Source organism: Gossypium arboreum, chromosome 12 (genome assembly GCF_025698485.1).
Source record: "Gossypium arboreum isolate Shixiya-1 chromosome 12, ASM2569848v2, whole genome shotgun sequence".
In the NCBI taxonomy this organism is placed as follows: Eukaryota; Viridiplantae; Streptophyta; class Magnoliopsida; order Malvales; family Malvaceae; genus Gossypium; species Gossypium arboreum.
The window spans coordinates 99,251,807-99,275,450 of NC_069081.1; the positions used below are offsets into that span (position 1 = coordinate 99,251,807).

A 23,644-nucleotide genomic window follows, 5' to 3' on the forward strand; every position below is an offset into this window, starting at 1 on the left:
ACAAAACGTCGAAAGTAACTAGCTAACCCTAGAAAACTTCTAACTTCAGATACATTTCTCGGTGGTTTCTAGTCAACAACTGCCGAAATTTTGCTCGGATCAACTCGTATACCCTCCGCTGAAACAATGTGTCCTAGAAATCCAAACTCTCAAAGCCAAAACTCGTATTTACTAAATTTAGTGTACAGTTGCCTATTTCTTAAGGTTTGTAGCACAATTCTGAAATGCTCAGCATGCTCAAACTCATCTCGTGAATAAATCAGAATGTCGTCAATGAATACAACAACAAATCTGTCTAAATACGGTCTAAAAATTCAATTCATCAGATCCATAAAAATTACAGGAGCATTAGTCAATTCGAAAGGCATAACAAGAAATTCATAATGTCCGTACCTCATTCTGAACGCAGTTTTCAGCACATTCGAATATTTCACTCGTAACTGATAATAGCCAGATCTCAAATCATTCTTCAAAAACATTGTTGTCCCTTTCAACTGATCAAACATGATTTGCCAGCAACGGATATTTGTCCTTTATTGTAACCTTGTTGAGCTGTCGATAATCAATACATATTCTCATTGACCCGTTTTTTCTCTTTACAAACAATATAGGCGTACCCCAAGGTGAAAAACTAGGTCGTGCAAAACCTCTATTTGTTAATTCTTGCAACTGAGATTTCAACTCTTTCAATTCAGTCGGAGCCATTCTGTTCAAAGCTATCCATATCGGTGAAGTTCTTGGTACTAACTCAATAGCAAACTCAACCTCTCTTATCAGTGGTAACCCTTATAATTCTTTTAGAAATACATCCGGATATTCACAGACTACATGTACTGATTCAATCTTTGATTCAGACACTTTTTTATCTAAAACATAAGCAAGATAAGCTTCGTACCCTTTTCTCACACATCTTTGAGCTGACATAGACGAAATCACAACATGCAATTCACTCAATTCATCTGATTCAATTCAAATGGTTTCACTATTCTGACATTTCAATTCAATGATCTTTCATCTACAATTCACAACAGCATCATGCAGAGTCAACCAATTGATACCCATAATTATATCGAATTCATCAAATGGTAATAGCATCAAATTAGCCGAAAAACAGTAACCCCAAGTCATTAAAGGACAGCTCTTGCAAACTTTATTAACTAGAACATATTTCCTAAGGGGTTCGATACTTTAATCACAAACTCAGTAAACTCAACAGGTAAAATCTTACTAGAAACTAGATTCTCACAAATATATGAATGAGTCGATCAATGATCAATCAAAGAAATCACATTAATGTCGTAAAGAGAAAATGTACCAGTAATAACATCTGGTGATGATGCGTCTTCGCGAGCGCAAATAGCGTAAGCTCTAGCAGGTGCTCTGGCCTTAAATTCCATAGCCAAATCTTTTGTCGCACCTCTACTACTGGTCACATTTCCAACATTTCTCGGTAGCCTCCCTTTAGTGGTTGTGCTACTCGGTCTTGCATTCTGAATATTATCTTTTTCAGCTAATTCTGGGCAAACTCGAATAAAATGATCTCGTGAACAACATTTGTAACAAACTCTATTATTATTTTTCACCTAGCATTCCCCAAAATGCTATCTTCCACACTGTCGACACTCGAGTTTATTATTTCTTACATTGCCAATGCTTGAGACTGAAGTAACTTGAGCTTTAGGACTCATGTATTGATTTCCATGATCTTTATTCTGATATCCCACTGAAGCATTGGATCGATTATATGAATCTCGTGATCTTTTTTATGAAGACTGATATGGCTTATTCATTGGTCTTTTTTTTGAGTTTCTAGCTTCCGAATTTGCTTTTCTCTTTTCTTTGTTAAACTCCTCGGCTTTGCAAACTCTACCAACCAGAACAACAAATTTTTTCAATTCTAGGATTCCAACTAGAAGTTAATTATCCTCTTTCAACTTGTCAATTAACTGTTTACACAAAATTTCTTCGGTAGAAACATACTCCCGAGCATACTTGCTCAACCGTATGAATTCTCTTTCATATTCAGTCACAGTTATACGACCCTGTTTCAGTTCTAAAAATTCTTTCTGCTTTTGATCGAGAAATCTCAGACTGATGTATTTCTTTCTGAACGCAACTTGAAAGAAATCCCAAGTAACTCTTTCTCTCGGTACCATGGATGTCAAAGTACTCCACCATTGATGGGCAGTGTCCTTCAGAAGTGATACAGTACATTTTAAACATTCGGCTGGTGTACAGGACAATTCATCAAATACCCGAATAGTGTTTTCAAGCCAAAATTCAACTTTTTTGGTATCATCATCACAGTAGCTCTGAATTCTTAAGTCCCATGTTTTCTAGATCTTATCAACTGGCGGCTTACTTAATCGTAAAAGTTCCACATCTTGAGGAACTACAGGAACAGGTTGAGAATTAGGTGGGGGTGGAGGTTGTTGAACAGTCGGATTTGTCTGGACATATTGTGTGAACCACTCTTCATCATTTGGAAGAAGGCTTCCTTAGCTTCCCTTCCATGACTACTTGATACATTTCTAGATTCAGAAGGCGCTACCCTTTGAGCAAGAGCTGGGGAATTACTCTCAACATTATTAGCTACAACTCGATTGGGATCTATTTGCTATATGAAAACACAATTTAAATTGTCAGGAGTCATCACACTATCACAGCTTATATATGACATGTATAGCTCTGATACCAATAAATGTAACACCCTTCACTCATATTCAATGCCAGAATAGGGTTACGGAGCATTACCGGACTTATCACACATTTAAACATACATTTCATATGCAATTAATCATTTCATATGCGTTTCATCCACAAACATACATTTTGTCTTTAATACGAGCTTACAAGGCCCTAAACATGCATTAGATGTGGTTCGGGACTAAATTAATAACTTTAGAAACATTTTCAACACTTAGAAAAATTTTCTCAAAAACAGAGGACACACGCCCGTGTGGTCCGACCGTGTCTCTCACACAACAAAAGACACGCATCACAAGCCATGTTGACATTCAAAATGGGAACACATGGTCGTGTCCTAGCCCGTGTCTAACCCTGTGTAACTCTCTGACTTGGGTTACACGGCCAACACACACGCCCATGTGGCTAGCCCGTGTGCCCTAAAAATGGTCATACACTCTCGTGTGTCATGTCGTGTGCTAGGCCGTGCCAAACCTGTAGGGTATACTGACTTATGCCGCACAGCCAAATCACACGCCCGTGTGTGAGGCCGTGTGGAGCATATTGACTTGATTTCTAATTCAACACCAGGGGACACACGGTGGTGTAATCTAATGGTGCGTCGCACAAAGCTGAGACACACGCCCATGTGGAAAAAAATAGGCTATTTATTAAGCCATTTTGCCACCCAAACTTATGTTCACCTACATCAAACTCAAAGGCACCAAAACATAGCATTAATAGGCATTCTTCTAAACTCATCCAAACATAAATCATACTATTTTATTACCAACCACAATAAGGCACACATAATCTACATTATGCCAATCAATTTCATACCAATATCCAAAATCTCAAATCACCAATATGGATACATTTAAACATGCATTATTTCATTTAATATCACAAACATATCATTCCTCAAACATGGACTATTTCATACTCCAAATACTAATTCAAAAAAAAAAATACTACCCATCATAATTAGCATTTATGAGACAATTACCAAACTCAAAACAAAGGTCATTTGCACACTTATATAAATCATCAAAACCACCTATATAAGCCAACTCACATGGCTATATATACAATCCAAAACATAAACATTTACAAGCCAATTCAAATGGCCAAAATCATTATCAACTCATAACCAAAATGATCATAATCCTATACATGTCATATAACCAAAACACAAGCTCAAAAGTACCAAATTGATAGTTGGATAGTGTGATGGAGTCTCAACGATCCTCGAATCCAAGCTAGCTTTAAATTCACTATAAAACATGGAAAAATAAACAAAGTAAGCTTTATAGCTTAGTAAGTTCATATAGCATTTATATCAACTCATCATATAAGCTCAAATTAAGCCAAAAACATAACATATCATATCTCATAATGAATCATCAACCTAACACTTTTGCATCCACCAAATTAGATGCCATTTCCATAATTTTCATCATTTCAGTGTATTTATTACTTAGTTTCTGTACATACTTGTACCTTCCCATATTTAACTCATATTCATTCACATCTTTGACATATTCATTAAATCATTCCGAATATTTTTGGATACTCGGAAAAATCGTACACTTAGTGCCAAATAAGTAGTCGTAGCTGTATCAATTTATCACAGTAAATGTTAATGTATATATATAGCCGAAGCTATCTCGATCTCGCATACTAAGTGCAAATATATAACCAAAGCTATCTCGATTTCTCACACTAAGTGTCCATAATTAATCGAATTGTCGTCAAATACGATTGTAGTCTTGTATACACAATTTATGCAATATCAAAGTATTTAAAGCATAATTATAACAATGCTTATTACATACGAACTTTCCTTGGATGTAAAAACAGTGAAATAAGTCGATTAGTCGAGTACTTTATTTTTCCTCGATCTAACTCTGAGTTTCACTTTTCTTGATCCATATGATATCAAGATTAGCTTATTTAATAATCCCTCTATTTAATTTAGTCCAAAACACACTTTAAAGAATTTTTTACACATTTGTCCCATTTGTTTCACCACTTTTACAATTTAGTCCTTATTTCATAAAAATACATTTTCATGCAATTCAACCACAATCCATGCTAGCTGAATTTCAATTAGGTCTCTAACAGCCCACATTTTCTATTTATTTCATATTTTAACTATAATTTTTTCACATTTCACAGTTTAATCCCTAATTTGCTTTTTCACCAAAAAAATCACTTAACAAAACTTGTATAACTATCATCAAACATTCATAATCTATCATTAAACATCAAAATACTCATGTATTCATCAATGGAAACATGTAAAATCTTTAACAATTTTGCAAAATAGTCCCTAGGCTAGCTAGACTTAGTTGCAACGATCTCAAAAACATAAAAATCATTAAAAACATGACAAAAACGGACTTACAATTGAGCTAGAAAGCTTGGCCGAATAAAATGGATAAAAATAGCTTCCCTTGCTCTAGCAATCGGTTGGAGAAGATGATAATGGAATAAAATTTGGTTTTATTTTATTTAATTTAATTACAAATTACCATAATTAACCTTAAAAAAATTCAATAATTACACCAAATGTCATGCCACTATCATCCACTAAGTTATAAATGGGCTAATTGTTGCATAAGGACCTCTACTTTAAGGTTCTATAGCTATTAAACGCCTTTAACTAATAGAACACAACTTTTACACTTTACACGATTTAGTTTTTTTTATCAAATTAAACACTCAAACGATAAAAATTTTTACCGAAAATTTCACAAAATCATATTTTCAATACCGTAAACATCAAAATAATAATAAAATAAATATTTTAACTTCAAATTTATGTTTCAAAAACTATTATTTCAATTTAACTAAAAATATGCTGTTACATACCCTTTTTGACTTAAAAAATTATTCTCCACATTAATTGCATCTGCCGACATTCTCTAATCCCCTATTCCATTTCCTTCATTCTCAATGCAGGGTGCATTAATTGTAGCTCTTTTTTTCATAAACCAACGGAATTGTTGCTTCTGTGAAAAAAGGAAAAAACAAATGATGGAAGGAACGGTATTTGATAGGTACGATAAAAAAAATGATAATACAGAACTAAACACACATGTGCATTCAGCTCCGTTACACACATTTATTAAAGTTCAGATTTTCAAATGATTAAAATTTTCTTGAAATCAGGAATACGAAAATACAATTTAAACTCATGTTAAATGAGAATTTGCGGTCTTCTAATATGTATTAAAGTTAAACTTCCCAATATTCAAAATAAATACACAACACCGAAAAATGTTAAAGTCTTATGTTAATTACAATTAAAAAGCTCAATAGTTATCATTCAATGCAGATGCATTTGATTTATATGTGTCTTTTGTACTTGTCAAGATCTTGAGCTAAAAAAGAGATAATTGAACTACTTATAAGAGAACTCGAGATTTATAACTTTCAAGGTACTAAAACCCATATTTTAAAAACAATTGGTTGGATACTTATTTTGATAAATAATTATATTTTTCACTATATTAAAGTTAAAAAAAAAAAAAACTCAAAATTTCTTTTGTTTACTTATTAGTAAAATTTATTCTAGCAACCTTTCTAAAAAAAAAAGAAAAGAAAATCTACAAAACCTTTATGGATTTTGTTTTGGTTACAAAGAGAAAGCATTTGTTCTTCCTCGTATAATAGTTTAAAATACTACATACATCCATACATCCATGTATTACATATTAGAGGCTCGTCTCCATCATTTCTTGACGTCTCTTCAAAGAAAGCTGCTTCTGCAGTCTCATTTGTCGATGGAACCTTTTTATGAACAAGTCAGCTACTCGGTCTATCTCGTCTTCCAACCTAAACTCCTCCCCTTTATCTGTTTTTGAGTTCTTCACTATATCTATCACCGAACTTCCTGGATCCCCCAACTCCATTTCCCCCGACTCGAACAGCGAGTGAGTAAGGTCCGGGTATTTTTCTTCCGCCTCCGCCTCCCCATCATCACCATCACCATCACCATACTCTTCTTCTTCTTCTTCTTGATCATCATACTTGGTCTCTGCTGTACTTGGAAGCCACATGGCATTATTACTATTGTAAAGAACGATTGCTTGGCCTTGCTGATCTCCACAATCATCATCTTCTAGTTCTTTGGAGATTTTATCATTGTGCCCCATCAAAGCATTCAGCTTCTCGGAGAATGAGCTCATCAAAAACTTCCTGTTTTGAAGCAAGGAGAAAATGACGAGGCGAGCCTTGATGGCTTTTGTTTTGCTCTTTAAAGCCATGGTTTTGGCCTTAGCCATTGTGGTTAAACCTGCTATTAACTGCTTCAACAACCCAGTTGCTTTGTTCTTCATCTTCGGAAATAAAATAAGGATTAAACCAAATCAGTAAGGTGTTGAAATGTGTAAAGCAAAGCTGAGGAAACGAAGGAATGGTGTGGAATGAAGGGTGTGAAGGATTTATATAACGGCTAAATGCCTTAATGGATGATGAAATGATTGGTTTGGTGGGGGAAACAGAAGGAGGAAGAGTGGGGGCTAAGAAAAAGAAAAAGGCATTCTAGTGAAAGCTAAAGTTAAAAAGTAGAAATTAGGACATAATATGTCCAAAAAATAAGAAATTAGGACATAAAGGTAGGGACAAGTGGCATAATAGCACAGCTTTGATTGTGGTTAGGTGGTTTTCTAAGCATATAATTTTGGCTTCTAGGTTCCCTGCAGTATGGTATGATTTATATTAGATTAGTGTGTCAGTGGGGACACTTCTTTTGATACGTATGCACTCCAATATCGTGCAAGAATTAAGAAACGTTGAGAAAATTATTTAAGTGCCGGAACTTTCTTCATTTATCAGGCGTAAGAATTGGGGTCAATACATCATTTATCTTTATTACTTGTTATTAATTATTTTTAATTTTCATGTTGTTGTTAATAGAATAGAATTATAAATTTATTTAATTTTATAATTAATTTGTTACATCGCATTATTATTTTTAAGTTTTAAATTTAATTTGATAAAAATTAATTATTAATTTTATTAAATTAAAGTAAAGACTAAAAATTAACATAATTATTTTAGATACTAAAATATATATAACTTTTACTAAATATATGTATCACATTGAAAAACACACAATACCATGTATTAAGCCCGAAAATTTTACCATCCAAAAATTTTGAGAGTAAAATGCTTATGAATCTAATTTTATAAGGAAAATTAATTTTAATAGTTGAATTAATTTATTTTTTAACAATGAGATCTATCTCTTCTCTAGTAGTAAATAAAAATTAAAATGCAAAGTATTAAGGATCATGATATATTTTGGAATAATATAAAATCGAAGAAAAATTTCTTAAAATATATTGGAATTCAAAATGAGATATATTTGGCAAAATTTTCAAATTGAGAATTTGACAAGCTTTGAATTTGTAAATTTTTTCGGACTTCTTTTCGAAATTGTGAAACTATGCTGTTTACCATGAATGAGTATCCTATTTGTAGAGAAAGTCCTAGAAGAATACAAGAGATTTTTCAAATATACTTTTTAAAAATGTTAAATCTTCTTATTTAATTAGAAAATAAAATGAAAAAAAACAGCTCAAAGATAAATTTGAATTGGATGATTCATGAATTATTATAATTTAACTTAGCTTTTTTTTTTAATTTACCTTTAAATTATATTTTATTTAACAGCACTTCAAGTTTTTAAGCTTGGATATGTAAAATGGGTCATTTTCAACATTTCAAGGCCTGATATTGGTTGGCTGAAAAATAAATATGGATGGTGCAAGACAACTGCAAACGAGATTTGTTGCATCAGGAGGCATTATACACGATCGTAATGGAGAATGGATAGCTGGATTACCCACTATATCGGTGTCTTTTCTATCGTTGAAACGGAATTATGGGAACTTTATAATGAGCCGGTGCAAGTTTGAAATGTGGGTGCGCGGAGGATTATTTTGAAATAGACAGTTTAATGGCTATCCGACTAATTAATGGGCTGATGGTAGTAATATGATATTACGGAATATTCTACATCAAGACGGGGTGCTTGTTTCAAGTTCACCGTGAAGGCAACAGGGTAGCAGATAAAATGGCTTCATTGACGTTTCTAAAAAGAATGGACATTCATATTTATAATCAATCATCGGGTTCAAATTCTGTCCCAAGACTTAGAATGTCATACATCGTCAATCTTTCCTTTTTATTAAAAAAATGGTATATTTTGGTTGAAATCACCAATAATTTAGTTTTCCATTGAGCGATAATATTGGCAAAAGGCAATTTGGTCAGCGCCAATCATGGAGCAGAGCTGCTAGATATTTTGTTCCCTTCAATTATAATCAATAAGTAGCACTTTTTTAGGACAATATTTTTTTTTTTTGTTTTTCAGGGAATAATGTTATTATATTTACTGTTTAAGTTTATACTTAATTTATGATCACCTTATTTAGTTAGCTGTTCAATAATTTTGGAGCAGTGCAATTTTTTATAAAACCAAATTGAATTAAATCAAAATTAACAAGTCTAAATACAAATATGATCTTGGAAAAATCATCTAGTTATGGTTGCTTCTTGCTACTATTAGACGGAGCATGTTTACATGATAAAAAAAACAATGTAAAAATGCAATACAAACACAGTTTTATATATACAAATATTGTAAATATTTTATAATATAATAAAATTAATATAATTTTTGTTTTTCAATACAATGGCTAGAATAGTTTATAATCCCAAACTAACCCTTAAATAATATGATAATACATTTTATCACACTCGAACTCACATCTTTTGTATTAATAATAATATCAATACTAACTGAATTAAAGTAAGACTCAATTAACCTAAAATTTAAAATTAAAAATTAAAAAAAAACGTATTCGAATGTATTCAATAATTGCAAGTTTATTGTATAATATATAAATATTGTAGGAAGACATAAATAGGGATGTCCACCCAATAGAGTCTCCTTTTGTTGCCGCGATTTGAAATTTCCACTTACACATAATAAACAAAAGCGAAAGCGAAATGTTGGTAAGCGGAGGTTTTGTGTCTTCCTAATGATTAGGGTATAGAGGAGAAGTGTATTTAGAAATAACTTGGACTTTGAATTAATAGTCTCCTTAGCTCAAAAATAATCAAACGGAATTCAAAAACGCAAGCTAAGGAGATTATTAATTCAAGGTTATAAATAAAAATTTACTAGTTTTATTTTCGAATTTTATAAAATTTGCAAGTGTTATTATATGAAATAAATATAAAGAGCATTTATGTTTGGATGAGAGTGATGGGATATGGGTTTTGTTTTGTATTGATATTGGAATTTTGTGTGGTGGTTGGTGGATTAAAATAGTGGTATTTATTTAAATTATGGAGGGATGGGTTTCCTTAATGCGTTTGGTTTGGGTAAGTGGGAAAGTACGAATGTGTGTTGGGGAAACCAATTTCTGACACCATCACTTTGTGGGGGTAAAGTAGGGTTCTTTATGTTTGGTTGTAGTTTGAATTTCAGCTTCAACTGCCTCGAATTGAACGATCTCAACAACAACCTTTCAAAACTTAGCCCTTAAGTCTCTAATCTTCTTCTTCAAGCTCAGCTAGCTTCCCTATTTTTCTTACACGTCGCATCTGTCTACTTTTATCTTCACAATGTGTGCTCATGTGTAAAGAAATTTTTTTTTTATCTATTCTCAAACCAATTAGTGCTCTATCAACTGTAACCTCATTTTACTGTTTAAACACTGACTTTGTTTAACTTAAACACTAGAATAACCCATTATTCTATAATTTGAATACAAAGCTAGTTAATATATACAACTTCCTAGCTAATTGTGTGGATTAATGTTAATATTATTGTCAGTATAAGAAGACATAGTTTAAACATATTGAAACGTATTTATCCTTTTATTTAAAGGTTGGAAGAAGTAATGATTAAATTCTAAATATTTTATAAAAAAATTCTAAAAGAGTTCTCCTATTCGTTAATTCTTAAGTATTTTTTGATCACTTGATAGACAATTTACCTTTCATACTTATTTTTTCCAAACAACGTTTCACCTTTATTGCTTTATCTTTTCTCTATTATCATTATCAAATTTACACTCTTACCCTTTGTGATTTTTTAAGCAACTTCCCACCTTTAACACCCTCTTTAGCTATCTCCTCGTTTCTCCTACACACCGATTTCTTTGTCTTCCCCTTTTACCTTTTGTCATTTCCATTAACCCCTCTCCCTTACCAAAAAGTGATAAGTGGCATTTTCAAGTTGCAATTGAGCACCATATTATCTATCGCCTTTTGGATTGGTCGTGTCTTCCCATCTTTTTTTGCCTAACCTCTACATCAACCATGTATTACCATAATTATAAGCATCAAATAGTTTCTAACCATGGTTTCTCTCCTAATCTCCATCTCTTTAACACTTTATACAACCTTCCTCCTCTACGCCTCTCCCCTCCCTTTTCATCCAACATCATTCCTTACAAACACCTATTACTCTCATAAATAAAAAAATGGACAAATCTCCCCTCCATGATTGTAGTTGATTTGAGAGTTCAAAGTTTGATATTTCCTTAGATTAAAAAAAAACCTATGAAACACTTGATAAATTGTAATTTATACATATTTTTATCCCATGCTTAGCACATTTTTGGAAGAATTATCCTTAGATTTGGTGAATTCGATGCTCCTAATCATTCAATTTCATGTTTTACACTTAGGCGAGCATAGGAGAGTAAAAAGAGCGAGAAATGGGCCAAAAACGAAGAAAATAGGTCAACGTAGGAAATCAACACGGCCTGGACTTCCTCACACAGGTAGTTCACACGCCCGTGTCTATTTAATAGATTGCAACACGGCCTAAGCCACCTCACACGGGAGTGTCACACGAGCATGTCCCTGTCGAGCCCAAGTCTAATCCGATTCGGAAAGGCCATTCTTGAGGGTTTAGAAGCATTCTAAAGCCTATATAAACACCCCAGGAGATACCTGAAAGAGACATACAGAGCAGGAGGCAAGGGATTACTCGAACAAAGCTGATTGATCCATCTCAGAAGCCGGATCCCCCTTCAAGACTGAAAATCTCCTTTCAATTTCCTTCGGGATTTTTGGGTTTCTTTACGTTTTGTTATCATTATTCTTCTGAGATGTTTTCTTTTACACTTATGAACTAAATCCCCTAAATACCTAAGGGGAATAAAACCTAAGATGGATCTTGTTATTATTTTCTGAATTGTTTGATAAATATTTGACTTGTTCTTAATTATGAGTTCTTAATTCTTGCTTTAATATTCTAAGATATTTATTCAAGTATTGATGTACTTATTCAGAGGAGCAAAAGTCCCTGTCTAAGAGTAGATCTAGCATAATTAAGCAGAGTTGATTGCACCCCTAGACATAAGGCGACATAATTTTGCCGGATTAGGGTGAAACCTAATAAGGGAATCCATAGATCAAGTTAATGCAACACTAGGGGTTTTAATTAGAAAGAGATTTCAATTAATCAACCTAGGTTTAGACGTTGTTAATCTTGAGAGAGATAATAATATAACTTAGGGATTTCTACTGATCAAGTCAAGTGAATAAATCGTTTCATTCAGAGTGAAATAACAAGTGAAGTCTAGGTGGATTTTTCCTTGGGTATTGCCCAAATCAATTAGTTTTTCCCAAAAGTATTTCTCAAATTTTCTTCTTGTGCATTCTTAGTTTAGTTAATTAATTTAGATAAAACAAAACCCTTTATTTTTAGGCTAGATAATAAAAAGAGAGCTAATACTAGTACTTTTAGTTCTTGTGGGTTCGACATTCCGGTCTTGCTATAAACTATACTACTGTTCGATAGGTGCGCTTGCCTTCATCGTGATAATAGTTAGTTTTCAAGTACGCTCAATCATAAATTTAAAACTTATCGCGATTCACATCAATCAAGTTTTTGGCGCCGTTGCCGGGGAACTAAAATATTAGGAACGCTTAATTTTTATTACTTTAGCCATTTATTTTATTGCCATTTAAATTTTATTTTGATTTTTGTTACTAAATTTTCTTTTTCCTTCTGGTAGGTTTTTATAGTTTATGACTAGAAAAAACCCGTCAGGACCATTACTTTTCGATAGTGAGATAGAACACACAGCTCGCAGAAACCGAAGAGAAATAAGGCGAAGCCTAAGATACACAGAGGAAGAGCAAGAGGATGATATTTCCACCACAACAGAGGAGATGACTGAAAATCAAGAAAATCCGCTACCTCCTACGATTGCTACTGATGCAGTAAATCAGAATCCTGCTCCATGTACTATGTATGATTATGCTAAACCTACTTTAACAGGAGCCGAATTAAGTATAGTTAGACCTGCTATTGCTACAAATAATTTTGAACTGAAACCTAACACAATTTAAATGATACAACAGTTTGTTCAGTTTGATGGTTTGCAGGACGAGGATCCAAACGCTCATTTGGCGGACTTTCTGGAGTTTTGCGACACATTTAAGATCAATGACGTTTCTGATGATGCCATTCGTCTTCGGTTATTTTTCTTTTCATTGAGGAACAAGGTTAAACAGTGGTTGAACTCGTTACCACGAGGGTCAATCACTACTTGGGAACAAATGACTAAAAAGTTTTTACTTAAATATTTTCCGCCGGCTAAAACGGCTAAATTAAGGAATGATATCTCTTCTTTTGTGTAGATGGATCTAGAAACACTCTATGATGCATGGGAGAGATACAAGGATCTATTGAAAAGATGCTCTCACCATGGGTTACCACTCTGGCTACAGGTTCAAACTTTTTATAATGGCCTGAATCCTTCGACTAGACAGATGATTGACGCAGCTACTGATGGAACTATTAATAATAAGACACCTGAAGAGGCTTATGAATTTATAGAAGAGATGTCACTGAATAATTCTCAGTGGCAAGTCATAAGGACAAAGCTGATGAAAGCGGCCGATGTTTTCAACCTCGACGTGGTTACTATGCTATTTAACCAAGTAGAACTTTTAAATAAAAAGATTGACGGTTTATATGGTTCTACTCAAGTACATCCAGTGATGAGTTGCGATGCAAATGGAGGAAGAGTGCACGTGGAATATCAATCTTTCAACCCTAGCTCCGAAGAGGAACAAGTTCAATATATGGGTAACAATTCTAGACCTCAAAATAACCCATACAACAACAATTATAATGCAGGTTGGAGGAACCATCCCAATTTTTCGTGGGGTGGTCAAGGAAATCAAAGGCCACAACATCCCTTAGGTTTTCAACAACCACCTTACCAGCAGGAAAAGAAGTCTAACCTTGAGGAGATGCTAACGAAATTTATCTCAGTGTCAGATACTCGTTTTTAGAATACTGAAACAACATTTAAGAACCAACAAGTGTCGATCCAATGGCTCGAAACTTAGATAGGCCAACTTACAAAATTAATTTCTGAACGACCACAAGGTAGCCTACCAAGTAACACTGAGTCTAACCCAAGGGAGCAGTTTAATGCGATTACCGCTTAAAATGAAGAAAGGTTAGTCGAACTTGAGCTAGAACCAAGGCAATGAATTATGGCAAGTAAATGTAAAGGTGAGGTGGACCACAATGAGAAAAAACCAGTAAGTAGAGAGTACAAACCCGTATGCCATACCCCAGTGCGACAAGGAAAGACCATACGGACGAACAATTTGGTAAATTTCTTAAACTATTAAAGGAATTATACATTAACTTACCATTTATTGAAGCTCTTTGTAGATGCCAAACGCAGTTAAATTTTTAAAGGAGCTTTTAGCAAATAAACGAAAGTTGGATGAGACGTCGCATGTATAGTTAAACACAGTTTGCTCAGCCGTTCTACAAAATAAGCTACCCAACAAATTGAAAGATCCAGGGAGTTTTACGATTCCTTGTTTGATTGGTAGTTTGAACGTGAATAATACATTAGCTGATTTAGGGGCGAGCATTAATGTTATGCCTTATAAAATGTTTAAATAGCTAGGTCTTGGGAAACCCAAACAAATTAGGATGAGCATTCAACTGGCTGATAAAACCATTAGATTTCCTAGGGGTATCATTGAAGATGTTCTTGTTAAAATCGATAAATTTATATACCCGGTAGACTTTGTTGTTCTAGACATAGAAGAGGATAGTGACGCGCCTTTGATTTTAAGACGACCCTTTTTAGCAACTGCTAGAACTATTATCGATGTTAGTACAGGTGAACTCACACTTCATGTAGGTGATGAAACAATTACTCTTCAAGCTCGTAATTCGAGTAACAAATCGAATAATGAGGGTGGTTATATAAATCGTGTTACTAATACTGATCATGTGGTGCAACCTTCTTTGCAAGAAACACGTTCGACGAGCATAAATGAGCCCTTGTTCAAGTAATAATAAATGACCCATCTATGAAGAACGAAGGCTACAGATCGAAGAACTAGATGAATGGCAAACACCTGTCGAGGAAAAGCCAAAAGCACACGAGAAATCGAAGCGACACCACAATGAATATTGGAATGAAATAAGACAAATTAAAGTTGGGGACAAAGTATTATTAGTTGAAAATGACTCTCGAATTGCTGCTCTAGAGCACAATACAGACAGAGCGACTCCCTTCACGGTAAAGAACATCTTCCTACATGGTACAGTCGAGGTAACACATACTGTATTCAGAACTTTTAAGGTAAATAATACTCGACTCATACCCTATTTTGATAAAAATTGATAGCAGAGGTAAGGAGTTTCAACTCCTTAATCCACCGTAATCACACGAAAGAGAGGTAAGTCGAGCTTAGACTACAAATAAGCGCTTCTCGGGAGGCAACCCGAGCACTAATAGTGTTGACTTTTTAAAATTTTTTTTTTAACATCTAAATCATTAACTCAGTCCGTAAATACAGGTTTTTCAAAAAACTACACGTCTAGGCACACGGGCGTGCCATAGGCCGTGCGCATACCACGGGAGGTGACACGGCCGTGCGATACGGTCGTATGAGAACAGAGCAAATTTTTTCCCTAACACGGGATTCGATACATTGCCACGGTCGTGCAACGTGGCAGTGGAAAATTCTATCAAATCAACATGGGCGTGCAACACGCCCGTGTCTATTGACTATGGTCGAAACTGCCAAATTAACACGGGCGTGCAACACGTCCGTGCCCACCAGCCGTGGTCGATACTATCAAAATAACATGGGATGCGCGTACATAGACGGACGTGAGAGAAGCGAACGAAGCAAGACACGGCCGTGCGACACTGCCATGTACACCAACACGCCCAAGGAACACGGGCGTGGGCCAAATTTCAGACGCGCTCAAATTTGAAAATCACGAAACGCATGGGATAAAATAAGGGCACACGGGTGTGCCCTACGACCGTATGCCCCAATATCTATATAAACCTCTCATTATTCATCATCTCTTTCCCCAAAAACCCTAACCCTAGCTACCGAAAATCCCTTCCCCTACTATCGCTTGGCCACTCCTTTCTCCTTTCTCCTTTCTCCATTCTCCTTCTATTTTTCTCCTCTCTCTCTCCCTTCTCCCCTCTTCTCACCCTTACACACCCCACGACCTTACTGCTCACGCCTGCCACCGTCGCACCAGTACCACCGCGGCACATCGATGCCGCAACCCTCCGTTGGCAAGCACCACCCTCGTTCATTAGTCGTTTGTTTCCTTTTTACCCCATTACTTTTATTTCTTTTACTGATTTCTTAACTTATTCTTGTTATTGTTAATAATTTGCATGTGTATTAACTATTATCCATGTTTAATAACTTCTATTTTTCCCTAATGATAAAGATTTACTTACATAGTTGTGTTCTTATTGATCTTTACTCTTGCTTGATTTTCTCATTCACTTGATTGATCTTTTAACATTCGCTTAACCTTAGCATTATATCCATTTTTAGCTTAACCCGTTGATTCATATACAATATCACCACATTTTTAGCATGCTTAAATGTGTGTCCTAGCAAGTCATTATTTTACTTGAAGATGTGGGCATTATTGCTGACTTAATCTTTTCTTCTTGTAGGGATACCATGTCAAATCTACGTGGTAAGAAAACCGCCATCCCCACATCAAAGAAATGAAAAGGAGCAGCATCCTCCTCGGGTCCTACCATCGAAATTAGGCACCCATTCCTCTAATTTCTACCGGGACCCCCGGAAAAACTATTTCAGATACTATGGGCCTGACCCCTAGGTGTGGACCGTTGCATTGATTGGGTCGCATTGATTTACTTGTAGAATTTTTTGCATATTGTTATTAGTGGTTTTAACCACAACGTGATTAAGCCCATATGTTTTGGAGTTCAGATGACAGATTCTGGGGAATTCATGTTGTGTAACAGATGATATGGGTAGGAACCTTTTTGTATTGCATCATGTGCATGACATATTCGAATGTTATTGATTTATGCTACGAATTGTATTTTGTTGTATTTAATGGTATTGAAATTAATAATTGCCCCTTGAATGAATGATGTCCAATGCTCATACACCTTTTGACATCAATTTGATAATGGTTGTGTAATGATATGAAATTCCAATTATGGTTTTGTGTTCTTTTATTAATGTTAATATGTTTCACTGTTTTTGGCATTTATGTTTTTGTCCGTTTAAATAATTGTTCGACTCACACTGAGCTTTTTATAAGCTCACCCCCAATAGTGTTTAACTTTTCAGGTAAACCTTAAAATTTAGGACTGGACTCGACATTCAAAGAATCACCTTGGACCTCAAATTATTTTTCTTAATAAGTATTATTAAGTCTTTATTGGTTTTGGTTTGCAATTTTTCTTTTGGAGATTCTTGCATGCATGGATTACTCAAGCATAATGACCGGATAATACATGATATCGGGCTAAAGTAAAATTTGATATTGTTCCCTAGTTTCCGTTACATTGCAAAGGAACCGTTTTTAAAAAAATAAATCAATAAGACAACTAATTTTCCAAAATGACTTGAAAAATGGTTTTTTTGTTGCATTAGTTTAACATCGAGTTTTTTTTTTTTTTAAAGAAGAGCGACAAGCAAATGGTTTTTCTAAAACAACATTGTCAACAATAAAATGAATCCTAGGCATACACGAACTAATGAATGAATGCTTTTAAGCTAACTCAAAGTACAATTACGGTTTTCTCTAAAATGAGTTTATTTAAGGTCTTCAAAAGTAACGTAAGTTAGCTTAGCCATTTTGGTGGCTAATGTAGCCTTCTCAATCTAGCCATAATGTCTAGGCCGGATTTGGGAGGTTATAGTTTCGATTGATTGTGGGCCTTCCATAGGGTTGGTAAGGGCAAAACAAACCCTAATGCATGAGATCCATTATTTTAATATATTGATTTGAGTATTAAGGAAACCAATATGTATGATTTGACTATTTTGTTAAATATGTATAATAACTGTATGTGAGCGTGCGGGACATATTAATTATATTATATCTGTTTATCTATTATCTATATCTGTATATGAGGTGGGATTTTTATATGTGGATAAAGTATTCTGTGAGGCAACATTCCGTCGATATACTCGCAGCTTGGCTGCAAACTATTTTGATAAGTGTTGTTTAGACAATATATGGTGTGTAGGGATGGGTGAGTGTTTTATATCCCACATGGTGTGTTGGGATGGTCAGAGTTGGTGTGTAGAGGATGGGGGTAGGACTTTGCATATCTGCATGACTCTGATATATTCTGATTCTGTTAAGGATTATGTCCGTATCTGTTCTGCTGGTGAGAAATCTAAATTTTTATGCATGTATGTTTTCCATTGAGTTACATACTTAGTTTTGAAAACTCACATTTGTTTGTCTGTTCTGTTCAAGTAATCTTCAGACATAGACGGGTCAGTGCGATGGAGGCTTAGTGGTGACCACTAGTCCGCGAACTGTTTCTATTTAACGGTTTTATTTAAATTTTTGGTTTTTCTTGAGAGTTTTGGAAGTTTGGGACTCTGCAGAATTTTGGATTTTCTTTGGGTTTTGTTATTGGTTTTGGTTTTGATTATGATTATGCGTTACACAACAAACAATTTTTTAAAAATAACAGTCTCACGTAAATAAACGTTTTGGAAAATACGAACTTGGTTTTCAAAATATAATGACTTGTAAGATTTTCGCTACAAACTATGTTTTTTTGAACGAACAAACTATCGACGATTTCAGTAACGAATATGATAATAAATACGTTATAAAAATATGGACTCATTTTTAGCAATAAATTATACAACGTTTTTAACGTGGTAAGATTAGATTTGAAACCCTTTTTCGTAACACTCCCAGATTCAGCCATAATGTCTAAGCTGGGTTTGGGGTGTTACACTCGTTATTAGTTATACTCGATAAATTCAATTACAAGAATCTATTAGTCAAACATTTCAAAAATAGGTTACAAAAATTTAAACATGAATACATTTATTTCAATTTGACCCCTCAAATCACTAATGTCCGTAATGCTCGTATCTCACAATTTACTCGATTGAATTTAAATCCGAATTCATAAATATAGTGCAAAGACCTCATATTACTATTATTCACTATCATACCTCAAATTTTTTATCCCTTACAAGTAGATCCTTACTAACGCGTAATTAATTCTATAATCTAAACTCAATTCCAGCTTATACCAACAATTCCCACTATCTTTCAAGCATGCTGTTAGCATAACCAAACTTAGTTTTATTCATATTCATGTTTTCAATCTTTAATACTTTATAAAATCAATAATGGAAACTTGAGAAGAACTTCATTATAACACAAACCAACAATTGAATTAAGCCTATCGAGCTTTCTTAATCAAAATTCCATGAGCAATTTTGTAGAATGTGTTCACTTAACTCAAGTTAATTTGCCCGAATATGAAAGAAGCTCAACCCTTATTTTTCTTTCTTTCATAGTTGACTGAAGATGAACAAGTAAAAAAGAAATGTGCTTTCTCTTTCCTTCCACTAACACACACATGTTTATATAAATTGAACTGTAACACCCTAAACTCGGCCTAAACATTACAGCCAAATCTGAAAGGATATATCAATACATGAAAATTTTACTTTCCAGAACGTTAGTCATTATGAAATCAAAAATCAAAAATTATCAAAATTTATAAAAACTCACCACAATTCCTCGACATGAAAATTTTGTAATTTCTTAAAATGTTTATATGAACTTATTAATTGTTAACTGAAAATCCAACTTTATAAAAACATAACGCTTAAGTCACTTGCTTTGCAAAACTTGTGATTCTGAATAAAACTTTGTAGTGGAAAATCTTGAAGTTAATATTAGAAAACTGTGATTTCGACAAGTGAAGATGTTTAAACTAGCCGATTGAGCATATTCTAAAACTTATGTTATTAACTTTCGTAAAACCAAATTGAATTCTTGTAGTAGAAAAAAAATCTTAGTTTGTTTAATTTTGAAGCCTAACAATGATTGCTGATTAACAGATATCATGCAGAATAACTTTAACAAAGAAACAAAAACCTAAAACCAAAATTTAAATCCAAGAGATTAATTTTAAAGCCAAAAGTTCCAAAAATTAATTTATTAACCAAAACATATCATTTTATGTGAAAACCAATTTGAGCTCCCGCACGCTGTTCGATCCTAAAATAGCTGATTACCTTAAAAGATCAATACAAAAGGGTGAGCTAACAAGCTCAGTGTGTAACTAAACCCAAACAGAAACACAAATAACATAAATACCAATTAAACATTCCAACGAATTTCAACAAACTCGCATGGCAAAATCATGTATGCATGATTATGTCAATGTAATATTTTCAGAAAATGAAATGAAAATTTTGCAGAAAACTTCCTATCCAATTCCGCTACACATCAAATCAGAGTTCCCTAAAACTCGTCCAGCCAACACATCAATAGATAATTGTGGACAATGCCACCAGATTTGCAGATAAACTACCAAATCATATATATGTGGTCAAGCCACTATATTGCAGCTAAACTGCCATAATAGATGTGTGTGGTTGAGCTACCATAAATACAGTCAAGCTACCAGAATAGAAATGTGGTTAAATCACCAGATGGTGTAGATCATTAAACTGCCATAACTTCCAATATTATCTCAACCCCATGCAATGTGATATGTCATGTGGATACATAATCTGAATGAAAAGCATGTAAGCCATAAAGTTCTACAAAAATAGAAATCCGAAGGCATGGAATTCCACGCTTCGCAGAACAGATATGTCACAAATTTAACAAACACAAATTATATTTGCCATAACGTCAGATGCATAATCATATAGCAAATTCAGAGATATACAATTTAACATATCCAAACATCATATGCTCATTCAAAACATAGCAAAACAAAAACATGCCATCAAAATTGACAGAACATAAATCATAATACATAATTTACATACCTTAAACACATCACATACAAAAGCATATTAAAAAATACCTTGTTTTCAAGTCTTATTTAAGCAGTATGGACCCTATGAAGAGTCTAATTACGAATCACAGATCAAGACAACCTGAGGTGACAATTTTTCAAAAAAAAGGTCCACACGCTCATGTTGCCCACACGGCCCAAAAGGTCCAATTTTCTGGTCCACATGGCCCAAATAACCCAAGCCGTATGACACCAACAATAGGTTTTTCAACATCGCATCGTTCGTTATTTTTTGAGTTTTTCATTACACATCTGATTAGTTTTTTATGTTGATTCAACACTCACAATTCCAAAACCTAAAATCGTCATTCAGAATAGACTAATTAGCACGATTTTACCAAATTTGACTCTCTAGTACTACATAATCATCGTCCAACGAACTTAATTACTGAAAACCAACCCCTACCACAGCGGATAATTACTTACCCTTGTACTAACAACAGCTCCAAATCGTAATTAAATCGATGGAGAGTTGTAGTACACTTCACGTTCTTCTTCTATAAAAAATCAAAACAATAATTACTCATATAAACAACTAACCCGAAAAGAATATTTCTCCTTTCCAAATAGAGAAAAAAAAAATACATTGCTTACACCATAACAACAACCACTTACCCGGAGTAGAATGAACAGTTGATAGCGCAAACAAAGGGAACTGATACAGAAGATAGAATAGGAACAAAAACAAATAGAAATACAACAAGACAAATATAAAAAAATGGAAGAAGAAAGATAGCGTTAGAGAAAAAATTGGCAGCAGAATGTTTTAAGAGAGAAAAATGGGAAAGAAAAGAAGAAAACCCAAAGAAAAATACCAGAGAAATTTCTTTGATATAAGAAGAGAATTACACGAAATCACCAAAATAGGGAAAGAGGAGAAGTGGCAGAGATGGACGACAATTAATCTTACTTAACCAATCCCTATCAGATTTCCAGACTTTAAATTTAATTCAAATTCTGACCACATGGAGAAATAAAAATATCCCCACTTTACACACACAAGATTTGAACCTAGGACCTATGGGTGAATTAAAACTTTACCACTAAACCAACAAGCTCATTCTTATCCAACAAGCTCATTCTTATCATTAGTTAAGCAAAAATAATATCTAAGCCAGACATTCAAGGATAAGGGTTGGGACAAAAATAATAAAAATTACTAGGAAAGAGATTTGAACACAAGATCTCTCACACAAACATAACAATTAACCACTAAAACAAATCAATTACTTTATAAAATTTTTACTAACCCTATTTCTACTAACTCGATTTTTAGGATGTTAGATTAAACTTAATTAGTAAAGATAATTTATTTATAAATTTGGTGGAGATCAACTGTTAGAAATTATGTCAACCCACTAGGCTAGTTAAATATGGTTTAATTGCCCCTTGCTTCAATTGCAACTTAGAGACCTACAAAAATTCCAAATCAAATTCCTCTAATTTTGGTCACCAAACAATTTAGTCCCTATACCATATCCTTTAGTAATTCAAACTAATCACTTTATATTCTTTTATTACTAATTCCATGTTCAAATAATAACTATCCTCAGTTTAATAATCGAGCTGTCTTGATTGAAAGAAATTGAGAGTTAAAAATCAAAATTTTCTAAAATCGGCTCGTCATACTATTTACATTTGATTTATCAATATTTTCTCCAATGTTGTACGACACATTAGAAAATCTAAAATGTTACACCTTCGACCACTAAGAAAGTACACATCCTAATTTTGTTCACCAAAAATTTCGTAAGCACTTAAATGGCGAGCTTTTTCCACTACTTCACCTAGAGGAAGAGAGGAAAACATCACCAATAATGCTGCAAAGGCCACTGACTGCAGGTTAGTTATCAAAAGGAGCATGCCTCACTTTTTCAATTTTGCTTTCTATATTCTAAATTTTCCACAAACATTTATCAAATAATTTTACTTTTTTTTTAATATGATTATTCAAATAAACATTTTCTTATAAAGCCATTTTTGTCAAATCAACCTCTACATCAACATGAAATGTCAAATAAAAATATTATTAAGTGCTTTTATAAATGAATATCTTAGTACAAGACTTGTTTAATTAACAAAATATAAATATCTATTTATATTAAATATTAAAATTTAAATTGAATTAATGCCACAAGTCAATTGAACACTAATTTATTTGCTTAACAATTAAGATATTAATATTTTACATTGTAATTATATCATTTTGATGTGTTTTAAATAAAATAAAAAAAAATATATATATATATATATATATATATATATATATAGATGAGAGATAGATTATTATTTTCAAGATTTCTACTTTATTATTACAACAAAATTCTGATTTGTTTTTTATAAATATATTTATTATATGGTTGATATTTTTATGGAAATTATAAATGGTCTATAATCTAGTTTAAATAAAGCGTGATAATTTAAAGATGTTTTTAGTATGATAATTAATTTTCTTTCTAAATCTTGCAAGACTGTGTACTGCCCTTGCCACTTCTAGCGTTCTAAATGGGGTTTTGAAAATTGTGGATGGTCGTGGTGGGCTTGTCCTGTTATGGATG

At 33.5% G+C, this 23,644-nt stretch overlaps 1 protein-coding gene and 1 non-coding gene across 2 annotated transcripts; both read right to left on the minus strand.

The window, feature by feature from the left end:
* Nucleotides 1-6,229: 6,229 nt before the first annotated feature.
* Nucleotides 6,230-7,172, minus strand: LOC108478610 (uncharacterized). Its single transcript, XM_017781078.2, has one exon. The coding sequence runs from the start codon at nt 7,026-7,028 to the stop codon at nt 6,405-6,407; it is 624 nt and encodes a 207-aa protein (XP_017636567.1). The 5' UTR covers nt 7,029-7,172; the 3' UTR covers nt 6,230-6,404.
* Nucleotides 7,173-13,332: 6,160 nt separating this feature from the next.
* LOC128285947 (small nucleolar RNA R71) lies at nt 13,333-13,439 on the minus strand. The gene has a single exon (XR_008276494.1). It is a non-coding gene; the product is annotated as a small nucleolar RNA R71 (small nucleolar RNA).
* Nucleotides 13,440-23,644: the final 10,205 nt, after the last annotated feature.